We start from the raw sequence: 18,250 nt of genomic DNA on the forward strand, positions 1-18,250 counted from the left end.
ACATCCGCATATCGTATATTATTGACCCAGGTACCATTCACTTTGATGCCGCTTTCGCATTCCTCAAGAGCTTCCTGGAAGATACTTTCTGAATATAGATTGAACAGTAGTGGGGAGAGAATGCATCCCTGTCTTACACCTCTGAGAATTTTTTGAGCTTGCGTTGTTTCATTGTCCACCTTGACGACAGCTGTTTGATTCCAGTTATTAATTGATTAAGATTTGGTAATTTTTTAAAGACTCTTAGAAAAAATATTGTTCCTAACTCTTGCAGAAAGTCTCTTTTCCGCACTCGACTGCTTGCCGAACTCCCGCTTCGCGTCGTTCGGCAAACTGCAGTCGCGTGCGGAAAAAAATGACTTTCTGCACTTTTTAGGAAAATAACTATTTTCCCTAACTGTAATAAAAATGAAGAAGAAACCCTGCGGTAATTAATGACAAATAAGTGGCTGATATTTTGGTGTAGGTTTCATTTAAGGGTAATTGCCCATTTTTTAATTACAGGGTGTTACATTAAAAAAAACCCTCTTTATACCATCTGAACCGCTTATCCTAGAGTAAAAAAAACTTTCAGCAATTATCCATGTACTGGTGTTATTTACAAATTTGTATAATGCACCCCAATTTTTCCCCGGAACCACCCCAAAAAAGGAGAATTTTCACAAGTCAATACTTAGTTATGTGCGAGTGAATATGTTCATTTTTAACAAAGAAAAACATGTTTCTGGACGGTTCTTCGCAAATAACTCAAAAAGTATTTCATCGAAAAAAATTTTCTTAGAAAAAATATAGCTTATAAAAATATTAAAAAATGGTGTATGCATGAAGTCTGTAGACCCAGTAGAAACAGAGTTGTAGCTAACCAAAAGTAGGTTCTTTTTCGTCAACTTCCAAATCGAATATTTCAACGTAAAATAACCAAAAAAAGAGCACTATTCGAGGAAAACTCATTACAACTTTTTTAAAGTGTTTAAAAAAGCTTTATCTTTGTTTTTTTTTTTTTAATTTCTAGCATCAAAAGTAAGCAAGTTACGCCCAAAATAAAGTTGCTTCTTTTTTTTTGGTAAAAAAAATCGTGAAAATCACCCCCTAACATTAGCATCCCAAAGGAAATTAATCGTTACCGCTTCACAAGTTGCAAATTTTGAACATCCATATCAACCAATTTTTGTCTTACAAAAAAACAAAAAATCCAAAATATTCAGAAAAGCAAAACCTACATTTTTTACTCCTAGAGATTTTTGGTATCACTAATAATTTTTAAGTTACTTTGAAAAAGAGCATTTTTTTTTCAAAATTAAAAATTAAAAACAAATTTACTTTAAAACCAATTTTTTTTCAAAACGACTTGTGAAGCGATAACGATTAATTTCTTTTGGGATACTAAGTAATTACGTGGGGATTTTTACGATTTTTTTACCAAAAAAAGCGACCAGCTTCGTTTTGAGCGTAACTTCCTTACTTTTCATGTTAGAAACTATTTTAAAAAACAAAAATAAAGCTTTTTTAAACACTTTAAAAATGTTGTGACGAGTTTTCCCGGAAAAGTACTTCGGTATTTCACGTTGAAATATTAGATTTGGAATATGACAAATGAGAACCTACCTTTCATTAGCTACAACTCCGCTTGTGCTGAGTCTACAGACTTCATAAATACACCAATTTTTTTCACTTTTTTATAAGTTAAATTTTTGCTAAGAAAATTTTTTTGACAAAATACTTACTTTTTTAGTTATTTGCGAAAAACCGTCTAAAATGTATTTTTTTTGTTGTTGAAAAATTAACATATTCCCTCGCAAATAACTCGAAAAGTATTGACTTAGTGAAAAAACTGTATAGAACAAAACTAGTTGAGAATTAATCAGTTTATCCAATTCTGCACTTATTTTGAACGTATTTGTTTTTACCTCCGAGAAGGGGTGAAACTCACTTCCAGGGCAAAGGCACACATCGGCACACCACTTTTTTTTCTTTGACATGTTAGCTATTTTTATGCCAAAATTCATATCGATCCAAGCGGTTCTTTTAAATTTACAGCAAAAGCCGTGAGTAAATGGACTTTAGGCTCGTTATAGACTAAGAGCCGCTATAGGTGAAAATTCTTAATCATTTTAGGCACGACGGGACCCTATAACTTAAATAGTAGAACCTAAAAGAAAACGTTTGAACACTGTGCCGTCACTTTTCAGTGGCACATGCGTCTACAGTGGCGCATCAAACTTTCCACTTATGGACGGGATACATAAATTAAAAAATACCCTCCCTAATTACCAGAATTTAATTTTTTTCATTTTTTTAAGTTTTATGTGATTAAGACATAAGATTCATCGTAATTTTAACCCACCACCCCCTTCTCCCTGCCCCCACCATCAAAAACTTTATTTTTCGATTTTATTTTTTTTTGGTGGGATGCAATCAATTTTAAAATTTCAAAAAATTTACACGCATAGTTAACGGTTTTATAAAACACGTCTATTTTTTATAGACCTGTAGGTTGAGTGTACATAACCAAAAAAATTTAAAAATTTTTTTTTTGAAAAAAAGTATATAACTTTTTTTTGGGGATAGCTGCAGATCTAATTTTTTCTTAGTTTTGTGTATTTTATCAAACACTATATTTCTAATTTTTTTCAGATTTTTCTGTAACGTTGGTCACCTTCAAAAATCCAAAAAACTGTTTTTTAAGGGGGTTTTGGGGGGTTTGAACGTGTTTTTCTGATTTTTAAATATTCTAAAGAACTCAGTTACTTCAAGTTACATATAACCTATAAAAACAAAATTGATTTGATATATTATGAAGTATATAAAATAGGGAAAATCCCCCAAAACCCCCCAAAAAACAGTTTTTCGGATTTTTGAAGGTGGGGAGACTTACGGAAAAATCTGAAAAAAATTTAAAATATAGTGTTTGATAAAACACACAATATTAAGAAAAAATTAGACCGGCAGCTATTCCTCAAAAAAAGTTATACGCTTTTTTGAAAAAAAAAAATTTCTTTTAATTTTTTGAGGTTATGTACACTCTACCTATGGGTCTATAAAAATAGGCATGTTTTATAAAAGCCTCAACTATGCGTGTGAATTTTTTGAAATTTTAAAATTGATTACATCCCACCAAAAAAAAAAAAATAAAAACGAAAAATGAAGTTTGTGATGGTGGGGGCAGGGGGAAGGGGGGTGGTGGGTTAAAATCACGATGAATCCTATGTGTTAATCACATAGAACTTAAAAAAATAAAAAAAATTTAATTCTGTTAGTAAGTTCTGTTAACTTTTAATTTATTTATCCCGTCCACAAGTGGAAAGTTTGATGCGCCACTGTCGACGCATGTGCCACTGAAAAGTGACGGTACAGTGTTCAAACGTTTTCTTTTAGGTTCTACTACAGTAGGAAAAATGAAAGAATACCCATGAACGAACATATAAAACACGCTGTATTTTCCTGTCACCGTGTCACACAAAAAATTGGCCAGCGGAAGTACATGTAATAATTGTTGTTACATGTACTTGCACTGGACAATTTTCTTTGTGACACGGTGACAGGAAAATACAGCGTGTTTTATATGTTCGTTCATGGGTATTCTTTCATTTTTCCGACTGTATTTAGGTTATAGGGTCCCATCGTGCCTAAAATGATTAAGAAATTTCACCTATAGCGGCTCTTAGTCTATTACATCGAAGCAAACAAATATTTTGTCAAATCCTATTTTTTCCAAGTAATAGGTATTTTATGCCTATACTCACTGGATAATGCGTACGTGTTATTCTAACCAGCAATTCTGCGGTATAACGGGCAGACATTTTATTGATTTCACCTTTTATTATTTAATAAACATTAGCGAATTTATTTAGTTTCATGGCAGATTGTTTTTATCGTTAAATGATTATAAATAGTTTAATAAAAATAGTTTAGGAAGACATTGTGTGTGGGATAAAGTGAACGTTTTTCTTTTAATTCAGGTTTAAACAGCAAATAATAAAAGCGTGAAATTTTTAGTAAACTAGAAAAGTGTGAAATTACTTTCCCGTTTAGCGGTGTAATTAACACGTCTTGCCGTGCCTCAAAGTTTACTGATCTAATAAGAATGACTTTAATTTATAGTAGGGGAGGAAATTATGCTAAATTTGCAGTTACTCGAGCGTTACTATTGGGTTGTGAAGATTAGGTCCTAAAACCAAAAAAAATAAGTTAAGTTTTCCATAAAGTGGGGGACTTTCCATTTTTTAATTTAATTTTTAAATTTCTAACAATTGTTTTTTCCGATTATAGCGCCATCTATCCATAATTCGAAAAAATGTCTCGAATAAAAGTTACTTATTTTTACGTAAGGAATCCGAATCTGAAATAAAAAATGGGGGTTCCTATTTAAGATTTTAAAGAAACCCCCCACCCCACCCCCGTGGAGGGGGTCGTGTTTGGTGTCATTCGATAGATTTTTCAAAAATATTGAATACGTGTATTTTTCAGTTTTTCGATCTGATGTTCATTTCGCGAAATATCGCGGGATTCGTATTTAAAATTTTAAATTTACCCCCCACCCATCTCCGTGGGGGTATTGTTTGGTATCATTCGATAGATTTTTGAAAAATATTGACCACGTATTTTTTAGTTTTTCGATCTGACGTTCATTTCGCGAAATATTCGTTTTTTTTGTGAAACTTTGTGACTCGCTCATTTCCTTACGCCCCGCCCAAATCGTCAGATTTTTGAAATATACACTGTTTTGTCTGCACCTAACTTACCTTATCTTAATCTGACGATTTCGAGTTTTTCTAAGGATCGATTTTTTTCGGACCCCCTTAACGAACTCCCCTCTATTACGAGCCAATATATGGAAGAGGTACATGGTACAAGGTTTTTCCCCATGGGATAATCTGACGCGCTCGATTAACTGCAAAAATCCCCGCTTGGGCTCCCCTACCATTATGTACAAATCAAACGTTATTTCTAACATTGGACTAGTTTATATTCAATGTTGTCTTCAGGTTCCCGCAAATCTTTTTTTGTATACAAGATTCTTACAGTAGGGGAGCAAAGTAATATGCTAAATGTGCAGTCACTCGAGCGTTATGGGGACCTATCGGGTTGTGAAGAGTAGGTCTTAAAACCAAAAAAAGTCAAGTAAAGTTTTCCATTTTAGTGGGCGCTTGCCATTTTTTAATTTAATTTTCCATTTCCAACAATCGTTTTTTTCCGATTATAACGCCATCTATCCATAATTCGAAAAAATGTTTCGAATAAAAGTTACTCATTTTTACGTAAGGAATCCAAATCTGCGATAAAAAATGGGGCTCCTATTTAAGATTTTAAAGTAACCCCCCACCCCACCTCCGTGGGGGGTCGTGTTTGGTGCCATTCGATATATTTTTCAAAAATATTGAATAAGTGTATTTTACAGTTTTTCGATCTGATGCTCATTTCGCGAAATATCGCGGGATTCGTATTTAAAATATTAAATTTACCCCCACCCCTCTCCGTGGGAAGTCGTGTTTGGTATCATTCGATAGATTTTTAAAAAATATTGAGCACATATTTTTTAGTTTTTCGATGTGTCATTCATTTCGCGAAATATTCGCTTTTTTCTTGTGAAACTTTGGGACTCACCCATTTCCTTACGCCCGGCTCAAACCGTCAGATTTTTGAAATATACACTCTTTTGCATGTACCTAACTTACCTCATCTTAATCTGACAATTTTGAGTATTTTTAAGGATACATTTTTTTTTCGGGCCCCCCTTAACGAACTTCCCTGTGTTAAGAGCCAATATATGGTAGAGGTACATCTGCAGGGTACCAGGTTTTTCCCCATATGTTAATCTGACGCGCTCGAGTAACTGCAAAAATCCCCGCTTGGGCTCCCCTACCATTATCACAGTTAGGAATGATCTTGTAATTTTCCCACCTAATTTCATATTAGTAATAGTGTTATGGCTTACAATAATACAATTATTGTTATTTTGTTTATTTTCCGTAGAAATCTTTCACTTACATTAGAAAGTAAGTAAGAAATACTTAATTTTTGAGTTATTTGCTAAAATCCGTCCAAATCATGTTTTTTTTGTTAGAAATAAACATACACTAAACAGCAAAATGAACACACCATCCTAAATGTACACCTCGAATTTCCTAAACATGTCCGATTTGAGTGATTTTTTACTATGTTATAGCCTTATTGTTTAATAGGGCTTTTCATTCAGTCATTTGTTTCGAGCTTCTGTCATGTGTCACATAATATAAATATATCTACCTCATACGTTATTGGTATATATCAATGATACAAACCAATGACGTATGACGTAGATATAATAATATTATGTGACACATAACAGAATGCTGAAACAAATGACAGTCGATGAAAAGCGCTATACTATCGGTGTAGTAATATTTTTGCTGGACAGGTAAATGTCATTGTATACCGGGTGTAACAATAGAGAGATATTGCATAGTCACTTTTGCACTTGCTGTATTACAGCACGCGTTATTTTGACAGTAGAGCATGCGCAGATGTGATATTTGGCTTACGCTGCGTTATTGGAAATAGTGCCTGCCGTTATTAGGGGAGTCGTTACGCTGTGCGGTATTCGATGCGCTATTTTATTTTAAGGTTATGTTTGTTGTTTGTCTTTCATTTAAACCAAGTTTATTTGTAATAATTTTCTAAAATGAATACCTCAGACAGTAGCAAACGAAAGATTTACATCTGATGACGATTTGTGTTTATTAAAATAAGTTTTAGGTCAGAATCAATTGACTTATTCAGAAAATTGGACGTTAGTTCAGGAAAACATGAAGTGTACAACAGGAAATTTTTTTTATTTTAAGAACACTCAAGGATCAATTGTTTCTCATGCTCGATATTTGGAAGAGAATTCAAACCTTCCTTCCATTTAAATCAAATTATTTATTTTTAGCATGTAATAGGTGTATATTCATCTTTCAGAATGTTATGCAAGATGATAAACTAGATGTCTTCATCATTAGCATTGGCCAAAATGAGAGCTTCTAACTAAATATTGATCCAAAATTGCATACAAATTAGACAAACAACTAATCTTAATTGAGCTGTAAAAATACCGCCACCAAAATGTTGAGCAATATCTGTATTTATGACACGTCCGAGAAATGTCAATTCTGTCAAAATAGCGCGGTTTAAATAGCGCAACGTAGGCTGTGTTAAATTTGCAATATCTCTCTAATCATACTGTGTTTTTTCATCAAAGTTCGGAACACCCTGTGAAATATTCTATCCTAGCATATAAAAAATATTGAAATTAAAACTCAATTGTAGCCTTAGTCTTTCTTAACATTCTGTTTTTTGATTCATTCACTTGTGTTGGATAATAGTTAGGAACGTTAACAACTAGTCACGTTGTTTATCAATAAATCTTCATTTTCTAGCCTAAAGTAGGCTATGAGAAATTAATTTGATAGATGCCAAATTGTTAACAGTCAATAAGTGTCTGGTTTGTTGTGAAAATTAGTTGATTTATTATTTAAAGTTTCAACTCAGTCCGTAAGTTTTTTTCTTGTTTGGTAAAATGGAAGGTGCTGCAAGAAATTTGACCCGTGATGAGTGGGTTCAAGCGGTGACCTTACACATCGAAGGACTTAGCTACCATGCTATGAATCACAGGTTTTTTGCATTATAAAAGTACATATGTATCTCTTTTGCTTGAAAACACCATTCATCACGGGACAAATTCCTTGTAACACTTTCCATTTCTACTAAACAAGAAAAAAATTACGGACTTAATTGAAACTTTAAATAACAAATCTACTAATTTTCACAACAAACCAGACACTTTTTGACTGTTAACAATTTGGCATCTTCTGACTGGTAACAATTTGTTAATTTCTCATGGCCTACTTTAGGCTTGTTCATTAAACTAAGCCGAAAATGTGGATTTATTGATGGAAAACATGGGTAGTTAACGTACCTAACTTTTGTATCATCCAACATAAGCGAATGAATCAAAAAACAAAATATTAAGAAAGCCTAAGACTACAATTAGGTTTTAGTTTCGATATTTTGTACGAGCTAGAATATTCCATAGGGTGTTCCGAACTTTGAGAAAAAAACACAGTATGATTGTTACACCCGGTATACAATGACATTTACCTGTCCAGCAACACTATTACTACATCGATATTCTTAAAGAATAAGGCTATAACGTCCAAAAAAAATCACTCAAATCGGACAACAGGTTTAGGAAATTCGAGACATCAAAAATGTCTCATTTTTAAGATGGTGCGTTAAGTTTGCTGCTAAGTGTATTCACTCGCAAATAACTCGAAAAGTATTGATTTAGTGAACAAACTCTAAAAATAGAACAAAAGTTGCTTAGAATTAGTCATTTTATCCAATTCCGGACTTATTTTGAATACATATTTTTTCACCCCCCGAGAAGGGGGTATTTACCATTTTTTGTAAAATGGAAGGGATGTAGAATTTAAACTTTTTCTTATAATATAATACTAGACAATAATTACAACTACCTATCCCCAAAATTTTCATCCTGCCTTTATTTTTTGGGGTGAGATTGTTCTTTGATCGGGCTAATATTAGTTGTTATGTTAATTTCGATATTGTTTATTTTGGCCAAATTTTCCACACTGTTACTACTTTTACGCCAGTCAATGAGAGCAAGAAGAGAGTATTACCTCCGAATTCTATCCTACTGCATGGATTTTAATGAAATTTTGGAAATAGCTTCTACTTATCTCCTAATTCAAAGTCTACCCTATGCCGATGTCCGCTTTTATCTTGGGGGCGGTTACCACCCCTTCAAGTGGGTGGAAAATTTTTTGGTCAAAATAACCACGGAAGTGGCTAGAGAACCTTATTCTAAGCAAAAACTGTTCTATATATTTTTTTGAAAACTCAATACTTTTTGAGTTATTCGTGGTTGAAAATTGGCAATTTTCATTGAAAAATTTTCGGACGGTTTTTTGCTAATACTTTAAAAACTATGCATCTAACTAAAAAACCTATATAAAACATTTATGTAGATTATAAAAAAAGAAAGAGATTCGTTTCTTCATAAATCTTCTCGTTATAATACAAAAACAGATATGATAGGTGAAAAAGTTTGTTTTTTTGGTGCATGCTCAAATCAGTGTATTCGACTTGAAATAACAGAGGAATGGTCGACTTTAGGTGTATAATGCTACCAATACCGTTTGTAGTGCTTGAAAAGACCTTTAACTTGAACAGTATTAAATGTCGATTACATTTAAGCTAAGCGAGATATGCTGCAAGAATGAGAAGTATATTTAACACCTCATCCACCAGAATTTAAATGCATAGTTTTACTTCTACAATACTGTTTACTATAGTGTTATTTCTAGCTTTAAAAAGTTGGATGGGTTTAAAATGAATGGTTTTTGAAAAAAGAATTATCTACAAAAACCCTACATTTTTGTATGGTATCTTTTTTTCGTATCTCTTATCATTTTCGAGTTACATGGAGAAAAGGAAGATATTTAAGAAAATTTAAGAATACGCTCGATAATTTGATCTTATTTTTTTCAAAAACCATTAATTTTAGACCCGTTTACCTTTTTGAACATAGAAAAAACACTATAGTAAATGGTATTGTAGAAGAAAAACGATGTATTTAAATTCTGGTGGATAAGTGATTAAATATACTTCTCATTTTTTCTTAAAATACATGAGTCGTCAATTTTTTTTGCAGCATAACTCGCTTAATTTGAATGAAATCGACATTTAATATTGCTCATTTTAAAGGCCTTTTCAGACACTACAAAAGATATTGGTACATTATACACCTAAAATCGACCGTTTCTCTGTTATTTCAAGTTGAATACACCGATTTGAGCACCAAAAAAACAAACTCTTTTCACCTAGTGTATATCTCTTTTTGTATTATAACTAGAAGATTTATGAAATAACGAATCTCTTTGTATTTTTATAGGCTACAAAAATGTTTTGTATAGTTTTTTTAGTTAGATGAATAGTTTTTAAGGAATTTAACCGCAAAGGTTAAGTAGTTTTTAACGCAAAAAACCGTCCGAAAAGGTGTCATTTTTCAATGAAAATGGCCAACTTAAAGAGTAATGAGTTTTCAAAAAAAAAATTATAAAACAATTTTTGCTTTTAAAACAAGGTTCTCTAGCGACTTCCGTGGTTATTTTGACCAAAAAATTTTCCACCCCCTTGAAGGGGTGGGAACCGCCCCCAAGATAAAAGCGCCATAGCATATAGGGTAGACCTTGTTTGTTGAGTAATTTTTTTACTTACTGTGAAAATATGAAGTAAATCGATGCAGTAGGATGGAATTCGGAGCCAAATATCCTCATTGACTGCCCTATTTCACAGTTTCCAATGTTATTGACCTAACCTAAACACAAAACTGTTATTACAGGAACCACAGACGCCCGAAGACGATCTTGATCTGAGCTCCGAAGATGAGGCCGTAGCCAGTGACCTAGATATGCACGCCCTGATTCTCGGTGGTATCAGTCACGATGCCGATGAGCCTCTTAAGACCGCCGAGGAGGTCATCAGGGAGATTGACGATATGATGCAGGACGATCTGTGTTCAGTGGATGGAAATCCCGAGGCGAGAGAAGCACAACTGGAGAATAACGAAGTTATGGAAAAAGCTAAAGAGGTGCTGAGTTCACCCTTGTATGAAGACAGTAAGTTATTAGATTATTTTACTAATAAAACTATAAGAAATAATCGCACGAGTATCTGAAGCTATGAATTATAAACAGACTTCATAATTGTCAAATTACGAGATAATAATTATAAAGTATTATTATAGACCAGGGCGGATCTGTGAAAAAACGTCGATTTTTGGATGTGCGAGGTGACATTCGGATTTTTGAAGATAAAGTTAGGTGACAACTTCAACAATAATAATTGACTTATGCTCCTTCTCAAATATGCCCGGAATATTAATAAAAAAATTAAAATATTTAAAAATTTCGAAAAACATCGATTTTTTTTCTACTTTCTCTGCTTATAACTTTAAAACGATTCATTTTGGAACAAAGTCGTAGAGAAATAAAATAAAGATAATTGAATTTTGTATGATAAACAACTAGTTAATAATATCCTTAATTGTTACCCTTTCTGGAAAATACCAATAAATATAAAAGAAGGGGGCATAATAAGCCTGTTTTTATTCATTGTTTTTCAACCACTTTGGTTGCACTTGGAACTTTCGTAATTCGCTTAGAAAATTCTTATAACATACTTAAATCGTTCACCAAATTTCATTAAAATCGACCTGATAGATTTCATTAAATTCGACCTGATAAAAGTTCAAATTTTTTAAAAACTTTCTGAAGAAAAAGTAGACCATTTAGAAGTTGCTAATTTTTTACATATAAAGAGGTTCTCTACCTGGGTGGCCAAGCTCCTTGATAGCCAGAGCCACTTTTCACAAGTTAAAATTTTTCGCGAGCCGCAATTAAAAACGTATTCAAAAAGTATGTAAAGAAGGTATGTACAATGTTTTATAACAGAACTTTTATTTATTGAAAACAGAAATAAAATTACGAAATATTAAAACTTAATTACATTTGTTTTCCTTATTCTTTTTCTCGTTGCCCTTATTCCCAATAAGAGAGTCAAACTTTGCTATCACCTATCCATCTTTTACCCATTTCTTCCACGCCTTCGGGTCTTCTTCCCATTTCCTTCATCTGTTGCGCTGTTTTCCGTCTCTTGGTTCCGATTTCCTGGATTTGTTCCATCCACCCCTTTCTTTCTAGGTCTGCCTTTTCTTCTTTTCCCCTGTCTCTTGGCATCTGTCACCCTCTTTACTAGTTTGTTCTCGTTCATTCTAGTTATATGTATGTCCAAACTAATTCAGGTTTCTTTTTTCAATTTTTTTCTCTATTGGTCCCTGTCTTAGCATGTTTTCAGTGTTTTCGTTCCTTTCCTTGTCCAACACTTGTTTTCCTTCTTTTGGTAATTTTTTAAAATTTGGTGAATAATTTGTGGTAGCACTTCTCAGTAATTCTTTCAGATGCTGCGCTGGTTAGTTAATACTGATGTATGTGTTAGGATTTCACGAATTTTAAAATGGAATGAAATGGTCCATACAAGTACGTTGTTTCTAATATGGAAATAATTCGACAAGCATCCTTTTTTAATTTAGAGCATGTACTTCGATTTTGGTACAAATATACAAAATTCGATAATCAGCGTCGACTTATAGGTTTATTTTCGAGCTTGATCTTCTTGCGTCTCTATTAATTTTAATTCTCCAGATGTTGTTTGGGTCATATTATGATAATAAAAAATTCACCTTATGAACCATGTTTATTTCAAATTAATTCAGAAAAAAATGAAGAGACGATTTAAAATATTTTAAGTCTTAAAATAAATTTTGGACTTCGGTCAATATTCCTTCTGGCTTTTTTATTTACTCGTTAAGTTTTTCTAGTTTAATATTGTAACAAATTTTTTTAAGTCGAGTAAAATGACTAAATATACAAATCGGTCTGGAGTGGGCTGATTACTGACTTTTTTGTCGCGCCACTCTTAATATTCTTATCACTATAGTCATATCACTCTTAGCTTGGATGGAAAGGGAATCTGTTATAAAGTTCCATTTGGTCTTTCATATTTGTTGTCAGTAATTTAAAAAACATTCTGAAACACACATGTAACGATAATAATTTTTTAAATAATAACACAAAATTGAAAAGGATCTCGGGTACATTTATTGAGAGCCACAAGTAATTCTTCAAAGAGCCGCATGTGGCTCGCGAGCCACAGTTTGGCCACCCCTGTAATACACTTTACAGAATTGAAATCGGATTATTTAAGCGGTCTCAGCACTGTTTTAAAGTTATAAACAATTTTTTGGCTTATAAACAAATACAGTGACTAGTCCAAATACAGTGACCAGTCCAACCCCGATTAGCTATTAAAATGTCGTAATTTGTTAGATTAGGGTTAATTAAACGTCATTTTTTAATTTTAGTGGTTATTATTTTTATATTGTTGTAATTAAAATTAAAAAAATAGTGTTTATTCTCACATGTTGAGGCATTATGGCATTTAGAGTTGCTCAATATATTAGACATTTTACACTTACATAATTTTGAAGAGCATGTCTTATTGCAGTAGCGTTTTATAAAACCTTAACCTCCAAATTTAGGATCTTTTGTACTAATTTCTCTTAGAGACAACTTAACGTCTGGAACATCTTCGAAATTAAGAAAGTTCTCTTTGCATTCTCTTATTTGATTTCTTGAAAAAAGTTGTATGTATTGTTCCGTATTTCGTACCAACTCTAAATAAACCGTCAATTGTTTTATCTTCTACCCAAAATATTTCGAGCATCTCCTTTGGTTCTATTTAAATAAATAAAGGAAAGGCGATTGGCGATTGAACATCTTCATGCCCAGGCTAATGCTATGAAACAATTAAGTGAAAAAAATTTCCTCCAATTTAGATCGGAAAAACTGTAACAATACCTACTTATCCCCAGCTTTGATAGAGCCAAAGGAGATACTCGAAATATTTTGGGCATCATACAAGATAAAATAATTATTGACGGTTTATATGGAGTTGATACTAAATACGGAACAATAAACACACTTTTTTCAAGAAATCAAATAAGAGAATGCAAAGATAATTTTCTTAATTTCGAAGATGCTCCAGACGTTAAGCTGTCTCTAAGAGAAATTAGTAGGTACAAAATATTATAAATTTGAAGGACAAGGCTTTATAAAATGCTACTGCATAAAAAATGCTATTCAAAATTATTTAAAAGGTCTAACGTATTGTGCAACTCTCTAAATGCCATAATGCCTCAACATGTGAGAATAAACACTAATTTTTTTTATTTTAATTACGACAATATAAAAATAATTAATATTAAAATTAAAAAATGACGTTTTATTAAACCTAATCTAACAAATTACAACATTATAATAGCTGATTGGGGTTTGACTAGTCAAACGCCGATTTCATAAAATTAAATTTCGACCTTTGCTTGACCAACTTGGTCACTCCTAGATGTGACTATTCAAAGGCCGAAACTGTCATTTATTTCGGGCTTTGACTAAGACCGTCAGTCAGACCTGAGGATTGCCTAGTCAAACCTAGGAGTGCCTGAAATTCGGGCTTTGACTATAACATATATATCATACTAGTGACGTCATCCATCTGGGCGTGATGACGTAATCGATGATTTTTTTTAAATGAGAATAGGTGCCGTGTGATAGCTCAATCGAAAGGCTATTCAATTTTGTATTCACTAATATAAACATTAACATAATTATTTATACAGGGTTTGAATTAAACAAATTTTTTTGAGTTAAATTAATTGCAATATTTCGATTACGTCATCACACCCAGATGGATGACGTCACTAGTATGCTATTTATGGCAAAAAATTATAATTTAAAAATAAAAAATCTATCTGTTTCGGGATTTATCTCCAGAGTCGGCCATTCTCAAGAAAATGAATTTATTCCAACTCAAACGTTCTCACTTTATTTGTTTATAAGCCAAAACATTGTTTATAACTTTAAAACAGTGCTGAAACCGCTTAAATAATCCGATTTTAATTCTGTAAAGTGTATTAGATAGGTATAGAACCTCTTTATAAGTAAAAAAATTAGCAAATTTCTAAATGGTCTACTTTTTTTTCAGAAACTTTTTAAAAAATTTGAACTTTTTTTAAAACATTTAGATTACAAAATTATTATGCAAAATCTATTAGGTCTATTTTAATGAAATTTGGTGGACGGTTTAAGTATGTTGTAAGAATTTTCTAAGCGAATTATGAATATTCTAAGTGCAACCAAAGTGGTTTTAAAACATTGAATAAGAACAGTCTTTTTTGCCCCCTTATTGTCCATTTATTGCTATTTTGCAGAAAGGGTAATAATTTAAGACATTTTAATCTAGTCGTATATTATACAAAATTCAATTATCTTTATTTTATTTCGTTACGACTTTGTTCCAAAATCAATCTTTTTAAAGTTATAAGCAATGAAAGTAGAAAATAAATCGGTCTTTTTCGAAATTTTTAAATATTTAAATTTTTTTATTAATGTTCCAGGCATATTTGCCCTATGGTTGTCACCTAACTTTATGTGCAAAAATCCGAATGCCACCTCTCACATCCACCTCAAAACAGATCATCCCTGGTCTATTAAGGGGCTATATCAGCGAGTCATCAATATTTTTTTTTTTCGAAAGTTCTGCGAACTTTCAACAGTACGTTGGCAGTACGACAGTGACAATCACACTATACTGTCAAAAACGAATGCACAATATTGTGATAACAATAATTATTATACTCATATTAGCGCTCCTATGAGTATAATAAATATTTAATGTTGTCAAGTCAATTAAGTTCGATTTCCTGTTATAGATTATAGATAATCGATTTTTAGTAATTCCAATGTGGCACCAAATCTAGGCAAGGGATAAAAAAAATTTTTTGAAGAAAGTGTATTTTTTTGTTCTTCTTAGTGGCAGTACAGACTCGTTTTTTTAAATAGTTTATTTAATTATAGAATTTCAACTTAACATATTTCTCCAATTGGACTCTGTGCCGCCATTCTTTACGAATATGTATGCCAAATATCTCAACAAAATATTCAAAATTAAAGCTGCAATCTTGGAACGCGTTTTCCGCGCGCTGATGTTGCCTCTTAATATATTATTTTTTGGCAAAATTTACCAAAAAACTTATATTAATAAGATTATAACGCATGAATTATAATAACAATATTTTGATTAAATTTTACTAAAGTTCCATAAACTTGAAGATAATGTTGCTCTTGAAGCCACACCGAAAATTTAAAAATTATGTTTATAGTATTTTCGCAATCCTCACGGAGTACTCAAATTGTACGGAGGCTTTCTTCTTCAAGTGCAATCATCATACCTATCCGAACTTTAGAAACGACATTTTTGATGTACATCCATACCATTTTCTCAAGATTGCGCAGCCATGATATTCTGCGTCTCACTATAATTCTTTTTCCTTGAATCTTTCCCTGCATAATCAATTAGAGCAAGTTGTACCTCTCCACGTGTAATATGTCCGAGATATTCTAATTTCCTTGTTTTGATGGTATTTAAGATTTCCATTTCTTTAACAAACTAAACCAAGACACGTTGAATGTTACAAGGAGCACTACCAAATCATGATTGATAATGTATTGTTGTGATCTTATTTTTGAAATCTGATGCTGTTCTCAGATGTAATTTATTTTAATTAATTAATTAATGATTATCTCATTAATCAAACAGATCAAATACCAATATAGTGTCAATCTCAGGGCTAAATTATAATATTAATTACTTACTTTCGTGGCTTCAAAATATTTCTCAGTGGATTCCTAATCGGGATAGATAAAAGAGAGTAAAATAATACACACATATGAATTTCAATTAGAAATTATAAAATCGTTTATTTTATCTAAATGGCATTCAATGCTTAATATTTCTTATATCTTATCTTTCTATCTTTATTTAATATAACATTTACAAACATGGGAATCTTATTTCTTTTTATCTCCAAAGTTATTTTATTTAAAATGAACTATTATGATTTATCAGTGATAAATTGATTTAGGTTTGATGAAAAATTTTTAATAATGATTGTGTGCCTCAATTTTCAATGTGGTATTTAATACATAAACCATACATTCATGTCATAACAAAATAGACTGACCTTTACTGATGATTGTCTGATGATTGTCTTCACACAAAACACGTTTCCTCCTATCTTGGGTTGCGATCAAACGACTCGTACCAGCTTCCCAGTAAAGCCTCTGCTCCTTTCTGCAAACTACGCCTCGTACCGCCCTCGTTCCTGCCTTCTCCTGATGCCGTGTTCTACCTTTTTCAAACACTTCAACAAAAACCGGGATACTCTAGACTCAAGGAGTTATATCTTATCTCGACTCGGCCTAACACTCGTTCCACGATATCTTACTTTTTAAATTTCAACAACAAACTAACTATACCGGCGTTTCACTTTTTTGTACACTCTTCTCGAACACTGGACTTCGCCTTTCGATCGCTCAAAACATTCTGCCTTCACATTTGTCATCCATTCTCCTACTTCCAAATTACCCCTTCCAGCATTCAAAAATCAACCAATCCCAAGCAACTTTCAATTATCCGTATTCATCAATACAAAACATTCCTTTTTCTAAATATCTTAATGGATTTCAAGAAAAAATAATATTCCCCATTTCAATTTTACTTTCTACATTAATACAACATTTACAAATTTAATGACCTATTATCTTATTCACTAGAGTATTAAGTCGACTTTACATTACATTATTTATCATGTGATTTGTCATATGATTTGGTCATGGAGTGAAATTTACATGTTTACACTGTGTGATTTGTCATATGATTTTGCATTGTTTATACGGCTCGTTTTGTTATAAGCATTGTCATGCGGCTCGTCATGGGAAAAATCATATGACAAATCACATGATAAATCATGTAGTGTAAAGTCGACTTTAGTTAGCGGTGGTTAATGACAAATCCTTCCGCGAACACTTTCTTTGTACACATCACTCTAATTGTTTACTTTAGTCGTATTGTTTCCGAGGTTCGTAAACACTTCTCCGAATCACTCTCTTAAAAGCTACCTATACATAATTTGTTTTATACAGGGTGTTCCAAATTTACATGCCCGTGTTCGAGAAAAATGAAAACCTTTATTTTAATTTGACTTTAATTTATAATTATAAACTTTTATTTCTTATATCAATTAGGAATATAACGGTATATACATTGTAAATCCCAAATCATGATTTACAAAGTTTATACATTTTATATCATGATTCGGAAGTGCTCCTCCTAACATTCAACGTGTCTTGGTTTGTTTATTTCTAGTGCATCTTTATGTTGATTTTAGTATAGTTTTTTCATCCATGCAGTATTAAGTTCCAAGCTTCCATTCCATAAAACGAAGTCGAGAAAACGTAGCATCTAGCCAACCTAACTCTTAGCTCCAACTTCAAATCTCATGTGTAGAGCACTTTTCCCATTTTGTTAAAATTTGCTCTAGCGTTTTCTATTCTGATTTGGATTTCCTGGAAGTAATTACCTGTGGAGTTAATGATTGTTCCAAAATATGCATATTGGTCTACTCGTTCGACATGGTTCTGTTTATGAACAGATTCTCGTTATTTCTTTGAGTTTTCGATATTCTCATAAATGTTGTCTTCTTGACGTTCATTGCTAGACCGTATTCTTGTATAAACTCCGCTATTCTGGT

At 32.3% G+C, this 18,250-nt stretch overlaps 1 protein-coding gene across 1 annotated transcript in view; it reads left to right on the forward strand.

The window, feature by feature from the left end:
* LOC114331347 (fasciculation and elongation protein zeta-2) overlaps nucleotides 1-18,250 on the forward strand; it is a 173,642-nt gene that overhangs the window by 114,859 nt on the left and 40,533 nt on the right. The window contains exon 3 of the mRNA XM_028280890.2: nucleotides 10,385-10,661. Within this exon, the coding sequence (XP_028136691.1) occupies nucleotides 10,385-10,661 (277 nt within the window). The remainder of the gene's footprint in view (nucleotides 1-10,384; nucleotides 10,662-18,250) is intronic.

The sequence above is a fragment of the Diabrotica virgifera genome, chromosome 1 (assembly GCF_917563875.1).
Source record: "Diabrotica virgifera virgifera chromosome 1, PGI_DIABVI_V3a".
NCBI classification, from domain to species: domain Eukaryota; kingdom Metazoa; phylum Arthropoda; class Insecta; order Coleoptera; family Chrysomelidae; genus Diabrotica; species Diabrotica virgifera.